Source organism: Haplochromis burtoni, unplaced genomic scaffold, assembly GCF_018398535.1.
Source record: "Haplochromis burtoni strain Fernald_Lab_line unplaced genomic scaffold, NCSU_Asbu1 Contig_36, whole genome shotgun sequence".
Lineage (NCBI taxonomy): Eukaryota > Metazoa > Chordata > Actinopteri > Cichliformes > Cichlidae > Haplochromis > Haplochromis burtoni.
Genome location: NW_024582397.1, coordinates 1,560,349 through 1,575,498, shown reverse-complemented (window position 1 = coordinate 1,575,498; position 15,150 = coordinate 1,560,349). Strand labels below are relative to the sequence as shown.

At 39.0% G+C, this 15,150-nt stretch overlaps 1 protein-coding gene across 4 annotated transcripts in view; it reads right to left on the bottom strand.

Moving 5' to 3' along the window:
• Nucleotides 1-15,150, bottom strand: part of fndc3a (fibronectin type III domain containing 3A) — a 47,730-nt gene that overhangs the window by 27,467 nt on the left and 5,113 nt on the right. For 2 of the 4 annotated variants that reach the window (XM_005926513.3, XM_014334921.2), the window contains exon 2: nt 11,827-11,970. In XM_005926513.3, coding sequence (XP_005926575.1) covers nt 11,827-11,937 — 111 coding nt within the window. In that variant the 5' untranslated portion in view covers nt 11,938-11,970. Of the gene's footprint in view, nt 1-242; nt 1,084-11,826; nt 11,971-15,150 lie in introns of those variants that run through there. The other 2 variants (XM_014334922.2, XM_014334923.2) reach the window with 2 other exon arrangements.

Sequence of the window (15,150 nt, the reverse complement as noted above, 5' to 3'; positions counted from 1 at the left end):
TGGTGGGAGGGGCAAGGGAGGTTTAAGTGAATCAAAGTCTCGCTACTTCAGAGACGGCTGCATGTGTATGTTTGTTTTACACTCTCTTTGATTTGAAGCAAATATGCTTTGTAGGATATTTCCTCCCCCATTTAATTTTACACTGGAAATTACTGTTGTAATCAATACTGTGACATTCACTGCCAGCCAATAAAAATCAAACAAAGGAAATTTTGCTTGCGAAAGATTTGACTGCTACTTACTGTTGCCCGCATTGCTTTTTCTCATTCAAGCGTCTCTGTTCACGCAGTCACAGAAAGGAAAAGATGCTCCAGGGTCTATCAGACCCTCCACCATTTCACCCAACCCTCATGAGAAATCACATGACCTGCGATGCTAACACATCTGGCTTGGATGTTTTCTTTTAACATCCTCCACTTCCATGAACTCCTGCATAAAGTCCAGGAAGAAACTGACAAGATGCGAGGAGTGCAGTAATATGGAGATCGGTCTCTTGCACTGGACGTAGCATTTACACAAAGTAGTTCATAAATCTCATGCTTGCTTAGCGTGGTTCAGCCGCATCTGCTCAAACAGCGTCTCTCTCTGCAGCAGGCGGCTTGTTCACTTTCGCCTCTGGCTCTAGTGCAGCCTCCCTACCGTCAGTATCCACAGCAACCCCTTCAACAAATAAGCCACAGCGATGTCCACGCCAAACCTTCACAGAAGGGATTGAAACGTTATCAGCAGTAGCCACTCTCCGGAAAAGGAGGCAGATGAGCCCAAGAAATCAGGAGCAAAAATAAGGAGGACTTTAGATGATGCCTCAGTTCCCTCTCCAGTTCCCTTCTTGACTCTGTGACTGACTGCGTGCCAGCTCAGTTAACGCCTGCTGTGCTCCTTAATATGGTTAATTTCAAGAGCATTCCATCAGGGTGTGATCATGGCACAGCTGAGCCGGCAAAGGTATAAGGGGTCCACAGCATGGGGAGTCCTTTGTTCTCTCTTTTTCACAACAACAACAATGGCGTGAGGGAGCTGAGCGACCCACGCAGCTTCTGAGGCTGACATATACGACTACGCTACAGTCCCTTTCCCTCGCCCTCGCCCTCCCTTCTCTCCCTCCCCCTCATACTCTCCCTGTCTCTCTCTCCCATTCACAGAGCAACATGCCGTACATCCTCTTAATACTCCGATCAATTTGAGCGGAGATGAGGTGGTAGGAGTTCAACTGCAGAGCTCCTGCATTTGTGACAATTCCAGCCTCGTGTCATTTGTGCTGTCTTTAAAGATCAGAAAGCAGCAAAAATGAAACAAAACGAGAGATTATTTGTATAGTGACAACGCACACAGCTTGCAAGTACTCAGTGCTTTACTAACATCTGTCCTCATTTACTCCAAATGGATCGTTCCTTAAAGCGACAGTGCTGATCACTTGATCAGCGTATGTCAAGTTACCCAATATTCTGCGTCACTGACACTGCTGAACAAAGAGTACAACAAACTCTTCCACAAAACAAAAATCACACAATCTGACTGTAAAACATCAAAATCAAATAAAAAACACTTCAAAAGGTAAACTTTAGTTTATGCAGTTCACACACACTAAAAAGAAATGGATATAATCATTAGGCTTTTTCTTTATTCTTTTTCCTTTTCCTGCAGGCAGTTATGGACTAAAGCACAAAGTGAAATATGAATAGTGAACCTTCAGCTTGATTTCACTTGCCTTTAATTTTTTTAATCTAAAATATTGCAGTCATTCAACCATGCAATTTGTAGACATTATTGTGTGTCCACACAAAATAATTATGGACAACTGCTTACTAAGTGGAGAGTAACTACAGCGCAAAAAGGCAAAATCTACTTATTCATCTGTAATCATTTATCCTTCATCATCCTCTGAATTTAAAACAAAATAAAACAAAACTGAAAACATCATCTTGCCATTAGTGAAACAAGCAAATGGATTTGGTGCGTTTTTTTGAGACCTTAGAACCTGCCACATATACAAGAAGCAGGGAAAAACAAAACAAAAAAACTACTAGTTTGAGAATAACTACATCTAACATTTTTAATGCATAAACTGACTTTGCAGAATGGGGCGGGGGAACGACACCATAAAAGATAAATCACTTTCAGATAAGACAAGTTCCTCTTTTGATAGTGCCACGTGTCATGCACAAACATAGCTCTTACATCCCCAGGAAGCTCAGATGTAAAGCTTAACTTAAAATCCTACTGTCAAATATAGCTGCAAACAGCAATGACAGGTTCAAGCAGTTCAGCAGTTAACCATAGGTCCAGGGACGCTTTTTCAAAATGGGATGTTGAATGAAAATAAAATATGGCGCAAGAATGCTGTGAAGATGCCCAAATCCGAGCAATAGCAATACAATACCTTATGTTCTGATCATTTACGGGTGTCCAAGTCTGTAAGATCCCAATTTAGCCCCAATCAGCGTGCCAAATTTGAAAGCTTTTGCAGGACTATATCTGCCTGACCATATAATGTACTACTCAGTAAATAAGCAGGGAATTCAGAAACTTTGTCTTGCCATTCAAAAATACAACTGTAAATATTACCCACCCATTGGGTGCCAGATTTAAACAGGAGAGCCATATTCAAGACTTTAAATGCTCAGTCTAAACTGTACATACATTTGTGATACATACTTAAGTAGATTACTTATGAAATATTTGCAATTTGCAACTTGAAATGGTAATTTTCTTTCATAATTAGTGTATTATTATTATTATATAATAACGCAGTTACACCTGCAGTTTCCATCATACTTTACTTTTTTAGTTGCAAGTTTGAGGTGCGCATGGTCTACAATCTCAGCAGCAGTACATACATGTAGTGTCTGAAATGTATAAACAATTGTCTCCAGTTATGTCCTAGTGAGCCTACAATACAGCCAACACTATATAGTGATTGAATGAGTGTGCAAGTGAATTAATTAATAATTTGAGCACAGCCTAGGTGCTACCACAGACAATGGCAGAACAACAAAGATTAAGGAGAAAGTTATTTTTAAAAAACAAAGCAGAAAGATCCACAACGTCACTGCTTGGCTCCAAAAACCTCTGTGCCCATCTCCAACCCAAGCTGGCTGTCTGTATTAAATGTCCAGACACAGTAAAGACCAACAGCGTGATGACTTTATTTGTAAGTAGACAGACTCTGAAGAAGTGCTAGGATGCTGCAAAGGTTACTTTTCACACAGATGACTAAGCACTGTAATGTGCAATGGTTTCCCAGTTACATTCACAACAGGGAACAACACAATTCAGTTAAGCTGCCACAAATTTATATAACCAGTGTGTCCAAAGGTTAAGCAGTATATCTTGTTCTCACTGCTTTAAAGATCTGCATCCAAGTATGAGCCCTATGCAAAGAGATTGAGGATCAGTACGCACACGCTGTCACACAGGTGGCCACTGCTGTGTTTTATTACCCAGGAGAATGGGGCTGTTCTGTGCGTTTGTGGCTGTTAGCTCTGACGTTTTTCTGCCGTTGGTGACTCAGAGTTCAGGTTTCTCACTATTTGTTCCTCTTAATTGTTTACTGTGTGTTGATGCGAGATAGCAGCTGGGTGGACAGGAAGCAGGAGCCAAATGACACAGGGAAAAATCCTGCCAGTGTCGGAACTAGCCAGGAACTAACGCAGTCTCCCTGCAGCTGATGGCATACACTTGCGTGTGCAATGATGATTCAAACCAATTTAATGATTCTCCACCCTCCAGGATACCCTGGAAACGTTACATAAGGGGATAGGGGGGAAAAAAAAACCCTGAAAAATAAAATCATTTAAAGAGGTTTTCATACTGTTGTAAATAACCGTCTTCTTCTCTGTGCCATTAATTTAGAGAGGATAATCTGTTATATGTATTAGAGCAACTACAAAGCATTACCAAAGCACACAGTCAGTCATACAGATTCATACATCTCATTTACACAACAGCTTCCACTGGCATCTTGTTTACAAAGTTAATTAGTTTTAATTTCTCTACTTTATGCCTCATCATATTTCTAAACGGTTGATCTGATATCCTCGTGTTGGTGTTGTTCCCAGATCATCATACTAAATGTTGTTCCAGGATCAACATTGCAAGTGACCAATCAGAATGTTGTGACGTCATACTTTTGCGACTTCGGGAAAAACCGGCGTAAAACAAAAAACTGTACTTAAGCTGCGTGAAACCGCCTCTGTCTGCCGATCAACAGACCCCGACCCTAACCCTAACCGTAACCCTTTAATAAACAGTACGCAGAATTGATATTGTCCTTGCAACATTGGAATTTCATAAATGCACGAATGGCTTGGCGCGCAAAGGAATAACGTCACAACAATGTGATTGGTCACTTGCAATGTTGAACCTGGAACAACATTTTCATGATGGTCTGGGAACAACACCAACACGAGGATATCAGATCATCCCTTTCTAAACACACATCAATACTGACCAAACACTACTGACTGACAGGGTGTTTGAGCTTTGCATTAAGTCAGTATATAAAATGATATACAGTAATAGCTTTTAAATGGTTTTGACCTATATTAATCTGTACTTCAATTTAAAAAAAAAATACAAGTATATATTTATATTACAGTGCACAAAAAACAGACAACCTTTTTTTTTATTGTCGTTTTCAAACTACATATGAATATTTCACAATTTAGTGGAGGGGATAATTGGCGTTTGAAATTTGTGAATTCAAGACTTTTACCTTTCAAAATCTACATATTTAAAAAGTTAATTGGCCAATAATAAGAATTGAGCAATTAGCTAACTGAACTGAAATGCTGGTATGCAGACAATAAGAAAAACAAAAAAATTCAAGTAATTCACCACTGACTTCTATATGCAGACAAAGGCAATTTATACCTGATCAACTTAACTATTATACCAGCAGTACTATCAGAGCAAAATAATGATGCATTCTATTTAAATGGGTGCACTGTTGGGATCACCGTTTTGCAAAAATCCCAAATAAATTACAGTACAGTTTGTTTCTTAAGCTGATTTGGATTTTCTCTCTACCTCTTTTTTATTTTGACAGCCTGACTTGAAGATTTGACTATTCTCACTATGTAACTGTAACATTAGGCTACTCTCCAGCTATGGTAAACACAATATAATGATAACATTTTAAATTACTGACTGCCATAGTCTCAACGATTTGAAATGACTTTTTAAATAAAGGAGTGTAATTCTATGCAAAGATCATTTTCTTTGGTACTAAAACCATGTAATTCTATTCATATGATGTACTAAATTTCTGGTATCATGACATCCCTACAAATAATAATCAACTGAAAATAAATGACAGTATATCCCACATGTTTTACATCTTTGCATCACTCTTTTATTCCACCTCCAAATACTACTGGGTCAACTGTTACTGTCCAGAGATTCTATGTGCATTTCAATCCAGCTGGAGCTAATAAATTTAAAATAGTCTTTTTAACTGAAGCTACTGCAAAGCAATAATAGCTCAACACAATTACAATATAGCACATTCTGTTGTTGAAATCAAGTTGCCATGTTTATAGGGCCTGGAAATCCTTTACTACGTCATTCTGAGATGTAGTTACATTTCTGGAAAGGTTCTGGGCTGCGTATAGTTTGGAGTCAATTTTCAACCAATTCCAACAATGGCTGGGAAATGAGTGCATAGTTACAAATAAAAAAAGGATGTCAACAGCATAATGATAGTCAAGAGAGATTTTCAATAGCTGGCTCTCATCTTTTCTTATCACATATTTAGGAAAATCACTGCCATGCTTCTACCACCATGCTTGACAGTGAAACTAGTGCTAGGCAAGTAATGCACAGCCCTGTTACTTTTGGCTTGTTTTTTTTCTCCCCTACTCAGGAGCACTTTCCATCTGGCTACTTTACCACATAGCCCACACTTGTGAAGTGCTGTGCTGAGTGTACTGCTTCCAAAGCAATCTCTCATTAAAGCGAAGGCACTTTGTTCCACTGTCAAAACAGTCCTTGGACTCAAAGTCTGTTTCCTAGCTGAGATTTTCTAGCTTGGTCACTATTTGGTCAGTTGAAATTCATGTGTTATTCTTTTCCACTGCCCATGTTTTCTTCTAGATTTCTACCAAAAACAAAAAACAACCAAAGTTAAAAGTTTAAATTTACCTTAGAAACCCTGCTACATATTTATGCATTTTGTTGTTGGGTTGTTTTTTGTTTTTAAAAAAAAAAAAATACTGTCTCAAGATACCTAAAGAGCACAATGTATCATATTACATCACCCAAGGGATTTGTCTTCATATTTCCGAATGGGGCCATTGACTAAGATTGGCTTCACCTATTTCGCTGACATAACGGCCAAATTCAGTGTCGTCAAAAAGGGGGCAGAATCTCTGCTACAAAAACTACTTATGGCATTTTAGTGCATAATAACAAAAAAGCTTTTTTTTTCCCTACAAATCTAGTTATTACTTCCTTCCACACCTTTATCAACTGTAGTTGTCAACATGCAATTTGCTTTTGCATTTGAAAGCATGTTTTGATAAAATGCTGTAATTATTTCAGTAACCACTGCAATGTGTGTCAAGTGTCATTGTATGTCTGCATGAGGGTGCGCCAAAGCTCTTCACACACAGCAGATACTTCAAAGCAAAGGCCAGAGTGGAAAGAATGAAGCTCACCAACAATGCCCATTCGCCATAAGTACAAGAAAATCTAGAACTAGAGGAAAGCAATTAATCAAAAACCTGTTAAGCAAGCAGAACAAAAACTTGCAGACGTCTGCAAACTCTCTGCCAGCAGTCATCTTGTGCCCTCTTAAACCACAGCAGGTAATGAGCTCCATATAACTTATCACCAAATTGTTAACAACACATCTAAATAAATGCTAGTTACAGAAAGGCAAAGCCTGATTTCCTGTGCATCTTAAAAAGGACGCAAAGGCGAATGCTTGTAGACAGTGAAGTGAAAACCAAGAGTCAGCTTCCAACCAGCAGTAACTGTCAAGCAGTGGGTCTCTTCACATCAGTAGCAGGGGGAAGATGAATGATGCCATAGGTCTGTCAGCCAGTTTATTGCAAAAGCTTTGTAGTCTCTTAAAACACGGCCAAACCTTTACTTAATCCAGGGTTATGAAGTCACAGTAATATTTTCTTTTTTTTATAGCCTACACATTTGACAATGGGGTGCAGTTTTTAAAAAATTTACAGGGAAGGCATTTGGTAAGCAGTGGCTAAATAAGATTACAACACAACAAAACAGGGGCTTAGTGGTTGTGATGTTGAAACAATAGTGTCGTGTTTTTTTCTTTTTAACTTATTACTATTTAACCTTTGGCTAACGGCTTGTCAATTACAGGATGTTAGTTGGTGAGTGTACGTTTTTACAAACTGATCCAGCCCTTGTTCTGGTATCTGGTTTCAAAATACACAGATGGCAAATAGGAAAATCATCTGCACTGATAACTGGATATTTTTTCTCAGCTCAGAAATACTGTGCCTATGCTTAACTAGTACTTGTGTCTCTTCTGAATACTGGTGCAGCAGTGATGGTGGTTCATCTTACTGGCTTAGAGGAAAGTGTCCTAAACACTGCTGAGTCACGCACTGTTCACCCCCTCACAATAGTTGACAAATAGTGGGCTCACCTTCATCTTCACAGATGATTCAGTGGCTGACCAGGAGACAAGCAGAGTGGGTTGCATTTTTGTCACAACATCTCAAGCCCTCTGGCAACTTATGAGAGGCACATATTCAAGGCCCTGTCTCCTGTGTCTGGCCGACACTAGAGACAGCTGAATTGGGAGTGAGGTCTCACTATCCCACAGTAACAGTAGCCCACGCATGAGACACAGCCACAAGCAGACCACAGACTCATGGCTATGTCCCCGCTTCAGTTTTTGTATCTACCATTTAATACTGAGTATTACACTTGACCAAAGTCGACTTCTCATGTTTAAAGCTCATCTCATGTTAAAAATGGAAAACTGACAAGACTGCATCTGCACAGACTACAAGTGAAAGCAATTTCTTCATTCAGTGTTCTTTCAAAGCCTTCTCTCAAATGTGCTACTTTGTCTTGAATTAAGCAGCTATTATATACATTTCCCAAAAGGTTGGATGGTTCCTTGGCAGGCTTTCTAACAGAAACTGCACAGCAAGACGTCTGTACCAAGGACTGATACTAATTCCCTACAATCTGTTAGGTTACGAACACAGACCTAAAATCCATCAAAACACAAGAACATAAGCACAAAGAGCACAGAAACATTAAATGGCAGGTCTAATGAAAAAGAGTAATGAACAGAAAAAGAACATATATCCATCAGCACAGCCAACAGCTAAGTACATAAGCCATTAGCTAGGCTTAAACATTGACAGAAAGACTGATTCATCTGTTACCAATTTAGCTACAAACCAAACGGCAAAAGCAGAAAAAAAAAAAGGGGGGGGGGAGGGGGAGCTTAAATGGAAAGAAGCAGTGAATCACACTGTAGCCAAAGTCATCTCTTAAATAGAATCATCTCAGGTAATGACCTCCAGACAACAGCTTCCTCTGTGAGTCAGAATAATTGGTCCAATAGAGCGTTAATACCAAGTCAAGACCGGAGAAAGAGGGGGGAAAAAACTAAACTAAACATCAACAACAACAACAACAACAAAAACAAGAACAAAGAAAGAAGTGTTCTTGTAGCTTCTCTAACTTAAAGGTCAGAAATAGAGGGGTCAGCCATCGCTGTGAATCCTCTTCACTGTCACCTCAGTCCTGCCTCATTCTGTCAGGGCCCAGACCCCTCCAGTGGTTCCTGCTCCTCACTCTGCAGCTGTCATGATATTTATGCACCTCCTCAGACACAACACTACACACATTAGATTTACAGCATCACTCAAACAATGATGGGTTGTAACCCCTATATGAAATATTGCAAAATGCCAGTATTATTTTCAGGTGGCCACAAACTGTGCCACATGTCATCTGCACAATGTACTAAAACAAACAAAACACAACAACAAATAACCCCAGAAGGGTTTTTCTTACCTACAAAAATGTTTGGTCCCTCACAAAAGAGATTTTAGACTATAGTAAAATAAAATCACCAGCACAAAAATGATAAGAATCAAGACTACAAATAGCACTTTAAATGTTTCTGACATTTGTGTTTATCAAATGGTCAAAAATAAGATAAAAATAACATGAAAATGCAAAGATTAGGGTCAGATAATGTCATAAAAAAAACCAACACTGAAGGTGGGTGTGCAGACAAATTAATTTGTATGAGGGCACTGATATAAAAGTTGAAACTATTGATGGACTGACTGAAAATAATCAATAGATATTAATCATAGTTAAAATAAATTACATGTAGTTGCTGTGCTCTGGGCGCCACAATGCTTTGTGTGTGTGAACCACCACTATCTGCTCTTCAAAGGGGAAAAAAGAACAGTAGAACATCACCAGCAGGAAACCCACTGCAAGCATGACACACCCAACTGCTTACTTATGTATCTAATAAGCCTTTTTATTTTCAAGGACATGTACCCATACAGCATTGCTAAAAATTATAGATATAGGTGGAATAGGTTGACCTTGAAAATGTACCGCATAATATCCAGTTTTGTCACCCTTTCATTGAAAAACACATACATAATGGATGCTATCCAAAAGGTTACCTTGTGGAACATTTCCTATTTTCAGCACTGTGTTCTCAATATTTAGTTTTTGTCATTTTTTAAGCTATTGGTTAAAAATGTTCATCCACAACCCAAATCTATTTTTTTATTGTGTTTATTTGTTTTTTTAAATATACTATTAATAAAGCAGTTACTCAGCAGTAACTACCACACAAGGTCCAATTTTGACAACAGAAAGAAAATGGTAGGGAAAGCAATAAACACAAAAAAAAAAAAAAAGTGCCATGTTTATTTCTGCTGCCATCTTTCAACAGCTTCATCCACATTCCAAACCACCTACCCAAATAAGGGTTACCAAAGGGTACACAACCACAAACTACTTGCATACAATTTAGAATCACCAATCAACTCAACATGCATGGCTTAGGACTGTGGAGGAAACTGGAGTACATAAGCGAAAACTGTGCCGGTACAGGGAGAACATGCTAATTCAACACAGAAAGGCTCTGGCTGAACAGGAAGTAGAAATCCAGAACTTCCTTGCTGTGGTAAGCACTGCACTATTGTGCTGCCCAAACATAAAATTGTCATATTAAATAGAAAACAACAGTTTTTGTATAAAGTAGTGAATGGTATTTGGTTAACCCCTGGCCATGTAACATGCCCCCAAGTTAGTCCCCATGGCATGCCACACCTTGCATGGAAGCTCTGTCGCCACTAGTGTGTGAACAGAAAGTAAAGATTACATTATTGTATTTTATTCATGTTTTATTTTCATTTACTCTAATGTGTTATATACTTCTGACAGGGCTCTATAAGATTATTTTTTTTTAAACAACTAAACAAAACAAAGCTGAATTACATATTTTTGGTATTCGTTTTTCATATGCAAGTAACATGTAAGTGATTTTCAAGGAGCAGGGGGTGTAATTATGTAGACCAGGCAGAAAAAGTGGCTTTTTATTTCCTCACATTTTTAAACAGTTTAAACATTGACACAGAACATGTTCAGGTAATCAGGTAAGGTCTTTGTGGATGATGGTAATGTAACCGAATTCCCTGAGGACAACAGACCCATAGCTGAGCACCGCAAGCAAAATTTGATCTCTGTTTGAACAAAGCCTGATTCAGGTGAGGGTTTTTCCACTGTGGAAAATGACGGCAATGGCTAGAAAGGCATGTTTGTAAGGCAGTGCTAATATTAGCAAGTCTTATCAGGACAAACTGCATAAGACTGGGGAAGTGACAAAAAGATATCACTGTGGATTCCCTGCCATCCCCCAGGAAGTTGGGGAAACTTAAACAAATTGGACTGGTGACCATCAAAATGACAGGGATATCACAGAGGCTTGTCAAGACCGCTCAATCTCACCCTGATGCTGACAAGAGATGATTGAGGCAGGTGTGGGGTCCAATCCATTTCCTGTACATATATAGCAAAACTATCAAAACCGAGAGAGGAGTGGCACCTCTTGCCTGTGAAATTTGTTCAATGAGCAAATGAAGTGAGCACAGCAAAACCCATTTTGGCTGTTTCAATACTGAACTGAGTAAGAACTATAGCGGTATAGTTTGTTTAGCATCTGAAACAAGCCTTCAAACAAATTGCAATTGACAAGAGGTGGATCTAAGTTCATCTGATAACAGTTTCTTACTAAAAAAAGAAAAAAAGAAAAAAAAAGAAATATAATTTCATATAAAATATAACAGTCAGCCATAGTAAATAACTTTACAAATGTAGGGTTTCAAACACTTTTTGGATTTATTATTGAATGACACAGGAGTCACTGCTGGACTGTAGATATTCTGTAAAAATCCCACAGAAGTGCGTCTCTGCCATGCTGGTCAAAAAATTTACCGTCACTGCCTCCAGTGTTACTACTTGCGTAGAAGTGCTTTAAGTGCACCAGTGAAAAATTCTCAATTTCACTGATGGAGTTCATTTATGTAGTGCGATCAATGGCATCAATATCTCTGACTCAAGTATTACACAATAGCTAATACTCCCAACACACACAAAGAAACACCTTTAGCCCTGAAATGAAATCAAACTCACAGCAGCTCTACACCTGAACACCTAAATGCCAACAGATAAAGTAGAAGCACCATTTAGAACAAATTTCCTCAAATGTAATCCCAAGGCAGTTTTGTCAGAAATGAACTTGGGCCCAACAGACTTAAGTCAGTAAGTGTGACTAATACTGGACAAAAATTAGTGTACCTGCTGGGGGCCCTCCCCGTTGACCATGGCTGGGGGTGGTGGTGAGGCCAGGATTGGGAGTTCAGGGCTGAGAAGCTGGCCAGACTCCAGAGGTGGCGTGTGGTCTGCCATGTCTCCCTCATTCACACCACTGAAGAGGTACTGCTGCAACGAAGACAGAGTGATCAATGGAAATGTACAAAGTGTACCAAAAAGGTTTATGACGTCAACATCTTAAGTCTTGGGAGTCATTCAGCCTGTGCTGAGAAATACATTTACCTATAATGTCTGCAGGCTGCAGCTTTTTTCTCCTCTCTGTCTGTACACACTATTAGTCCTTTTCCACTAGTACCTACTCGTCCTGGCTCAACTCAGCTTGACTGGGTTTTTGCGATCTTGCATTAAGTGGTAGTAACTGGTAACAGGTACTTTTTTAGTACCTACTTGGCTGGGTTTTCTGGGCAAGCTGAATTGACCGGAAGATGTGATGTCAACAGACTGCATGCCACTGTCAACGGCATCACTTGACGAGTCACGAAAGCAACTCCATCACAGAAATCAAAACCGGCATTTTGGATGCCTATAAAGGAATCATGGTACCTTTATAAGCTACCATGATGCTTGACAATTTTGAGCTTGCAGAAAACGCATAGCAACTTTCTCAGAAGAAACAGTAGTAAGCATGAAGGACCAGGGTTGATCCTTCTGGGTCCCCACATTCATAAATTAGATCAAATTAAATCATCAGTCACCTTTTAAAGACTTATTAGTAGAGCTGGGCGATATGGCCTAAAATCCATATCACAGTATAATTTGAAGCATGTGCGGTAACGATATATATCGCGATATATTCTTTTCTTCTGTATAACGTATTTTACACACTATAAGGCACACTTAAAATCCTTTAATTTTCTCAAAAATCGACAGTGTGCCTTATATATGAATTCTGGTTGTGCTTACTGACCTCAAACCAATTTTATGTTGTACACAGCGCGCAGAAATCTGTCAAAAATGTTTTAGTATGACTTTGGTAAGCTATGAAGCCGCACCGCTCGATGGATTGCCAGAGCGTTACGGCTACCGTAGTCAGGAGTCTGCAGTGACTTCTGTAGGGTTACTGAAGTTGGACTAGCTGGTATATAATGATGTCCTACGTGATCACTAGCAAAACACCTATGTTAGCATAACATTAGCACAGTGAAGCTGAAAGATGGACGCTAATACTTTTCCACTTGATCAAAGTTAACATGAGGTTAGGGACAAATGCAATCGCATGGCAGGATGCTGTAAACGGACCAAACTTCAGTCAGGAGAACAACTGAGATAATCCATCCACAATACGAGGTTAGTCATTAATATACTGCAACAACATGGGAATAGAGCAGCTGCGAGAGAATTCAGCATTAATGAATCAATGGTACGGAAGTGGAGGAAGCGCAGTTTTTGGCTTTCCCCATATTCCAAAAGTGCTTCGTCTCTTTGCTATGACTGTCGCCCGGCATAATTTGCAGATGATGTTGTTTGCAGCCGCTGCAATGCTTTCGACCAAAACAGGCGCAGCTTGATGACACCATCAACATGCGCTATCGCGTAGAGCGGTATAGTCAAAATCTCTACTGTTGGCCAAATTTATATTGTTTCTACCGGATATCATTTATACCGCCCACCCCTAGTTATTAGATCAAACTAACTGAATTCTGAATTATGACAAGATTATCACTGATCATTTTGGGAGTTTCTAGTGACATGGTTGTTTTTGTTTTGTTTTGTTTTTTTAATGTACACAGGGGGCTAAACTATGGCTACATCCACATGTACACGGGTATTTTTGAAAACGGACCGAAAATGCCGTTTACGTGTGGACGAAAGGTGCAAACGCATAGAAAAATCTGCGTTTTCAAAAATACCCGGGTACGTGTGGACGTAGCCTATGTTGGCCACATTGTAAAAAAACATTAAACAACCAAGTTTAGCATCTACAGTTGACTTGGGATGACAATTATTTAAAACAAACAAACAAACAAACAAACAAACAAACACAAACAACAACACTACCTTGCAATGACAGAAATGGCTGTCTGGTCCAAAATGAAGAATATTCATTACTCTAATATTCTAATGTCTCCATGTAAACCATTCATTGATAGTCACGACGGACAGCTTGCTTACCTACTCTCACGAGCACCAGTGATTCAGACTTTTGGGGGGTTTGACAAAAACTGTGAGTACTCTAAAGAAACAGTTCCCTTCTGTTTGCTAAGGAGAAACAATATTTTGCAGTATTTTATCAAGTTTATTGTGGTAGCTTGATTACTTGACCTGCTATGTGCATAAATTTGCCAATGGTGGCCCAGTGTGTTTTCAGTAAGCTCATTTTTTCTTTGCTGAGAGGTTTAGGGACATCAAATCAAGCTCTAACTCAAAACAGTGGGTCAAATCACAACACTTGACACACATTTTTTTTTAAATTAAGACACAGACATGTCCTAAGGAGTGGCTTTAAGATGAACTACAGTGAGTGGCAATTTGGTGCAAAGCTTAATTTATTTCTGGATACATCCATCGTTTCTCACTTCCAACAACATAAACTCTATTGAAAGATATTTCTCTGATGCGTGAGTTAAGAATGGCATTTTGACAAGTCTAAACCCAAGACTAAATGCAGAGTAAAAAATGTCGTGCAGTTAAAAAGTTTTTAGAGTCTTTATTGTTTCTTTCTCTTGATTAGAGAGTGTTCAATGATTCACACTGAAACTGTATATACATACACACACACACACACACACACACACACACACAAGGTTGGTGGTCGATAACCACCTCCTCAAGTCTGCGTTCAACATGCTGAACACCAAAGTGCTTAAAGTGCAAAGACCAAAAAAGCTTTATAAATTATGTATGTGATGTTTAAACGTTGTCCTTAACAGTCCGTACCAGAAATTGTATTGGGTTAAGGAAATTATTGTTTTATTAAATGTACAATGCCAGTGACATCTTTAATGATTCTAAGACGTTAGGTCTGTGACTGCTGATGTTGGCACTGTTAATGGTAGCCATTCAGCAAACAAATAATCCGCCATGATGTTTGTACAATTTGGTGCATGTTACAAAATGCCACACATTTCAGTGACATTTAAGAGTCAATTTGATTACTGGAAAATGTGACTAACAGTTTCAAATGGCTTTTAAATATACACACACAATCTTTGTATAGCCAATATTTGACCCTCATCCATTTCAAAAGGCTCAATTTTGGCTGTTTACTGAGTACTTAATTACATCACACTAGCCAACTAGTCAGATTTTTCCTCGTTTAATAACTTTTTAATCAGATATCAGGAATAT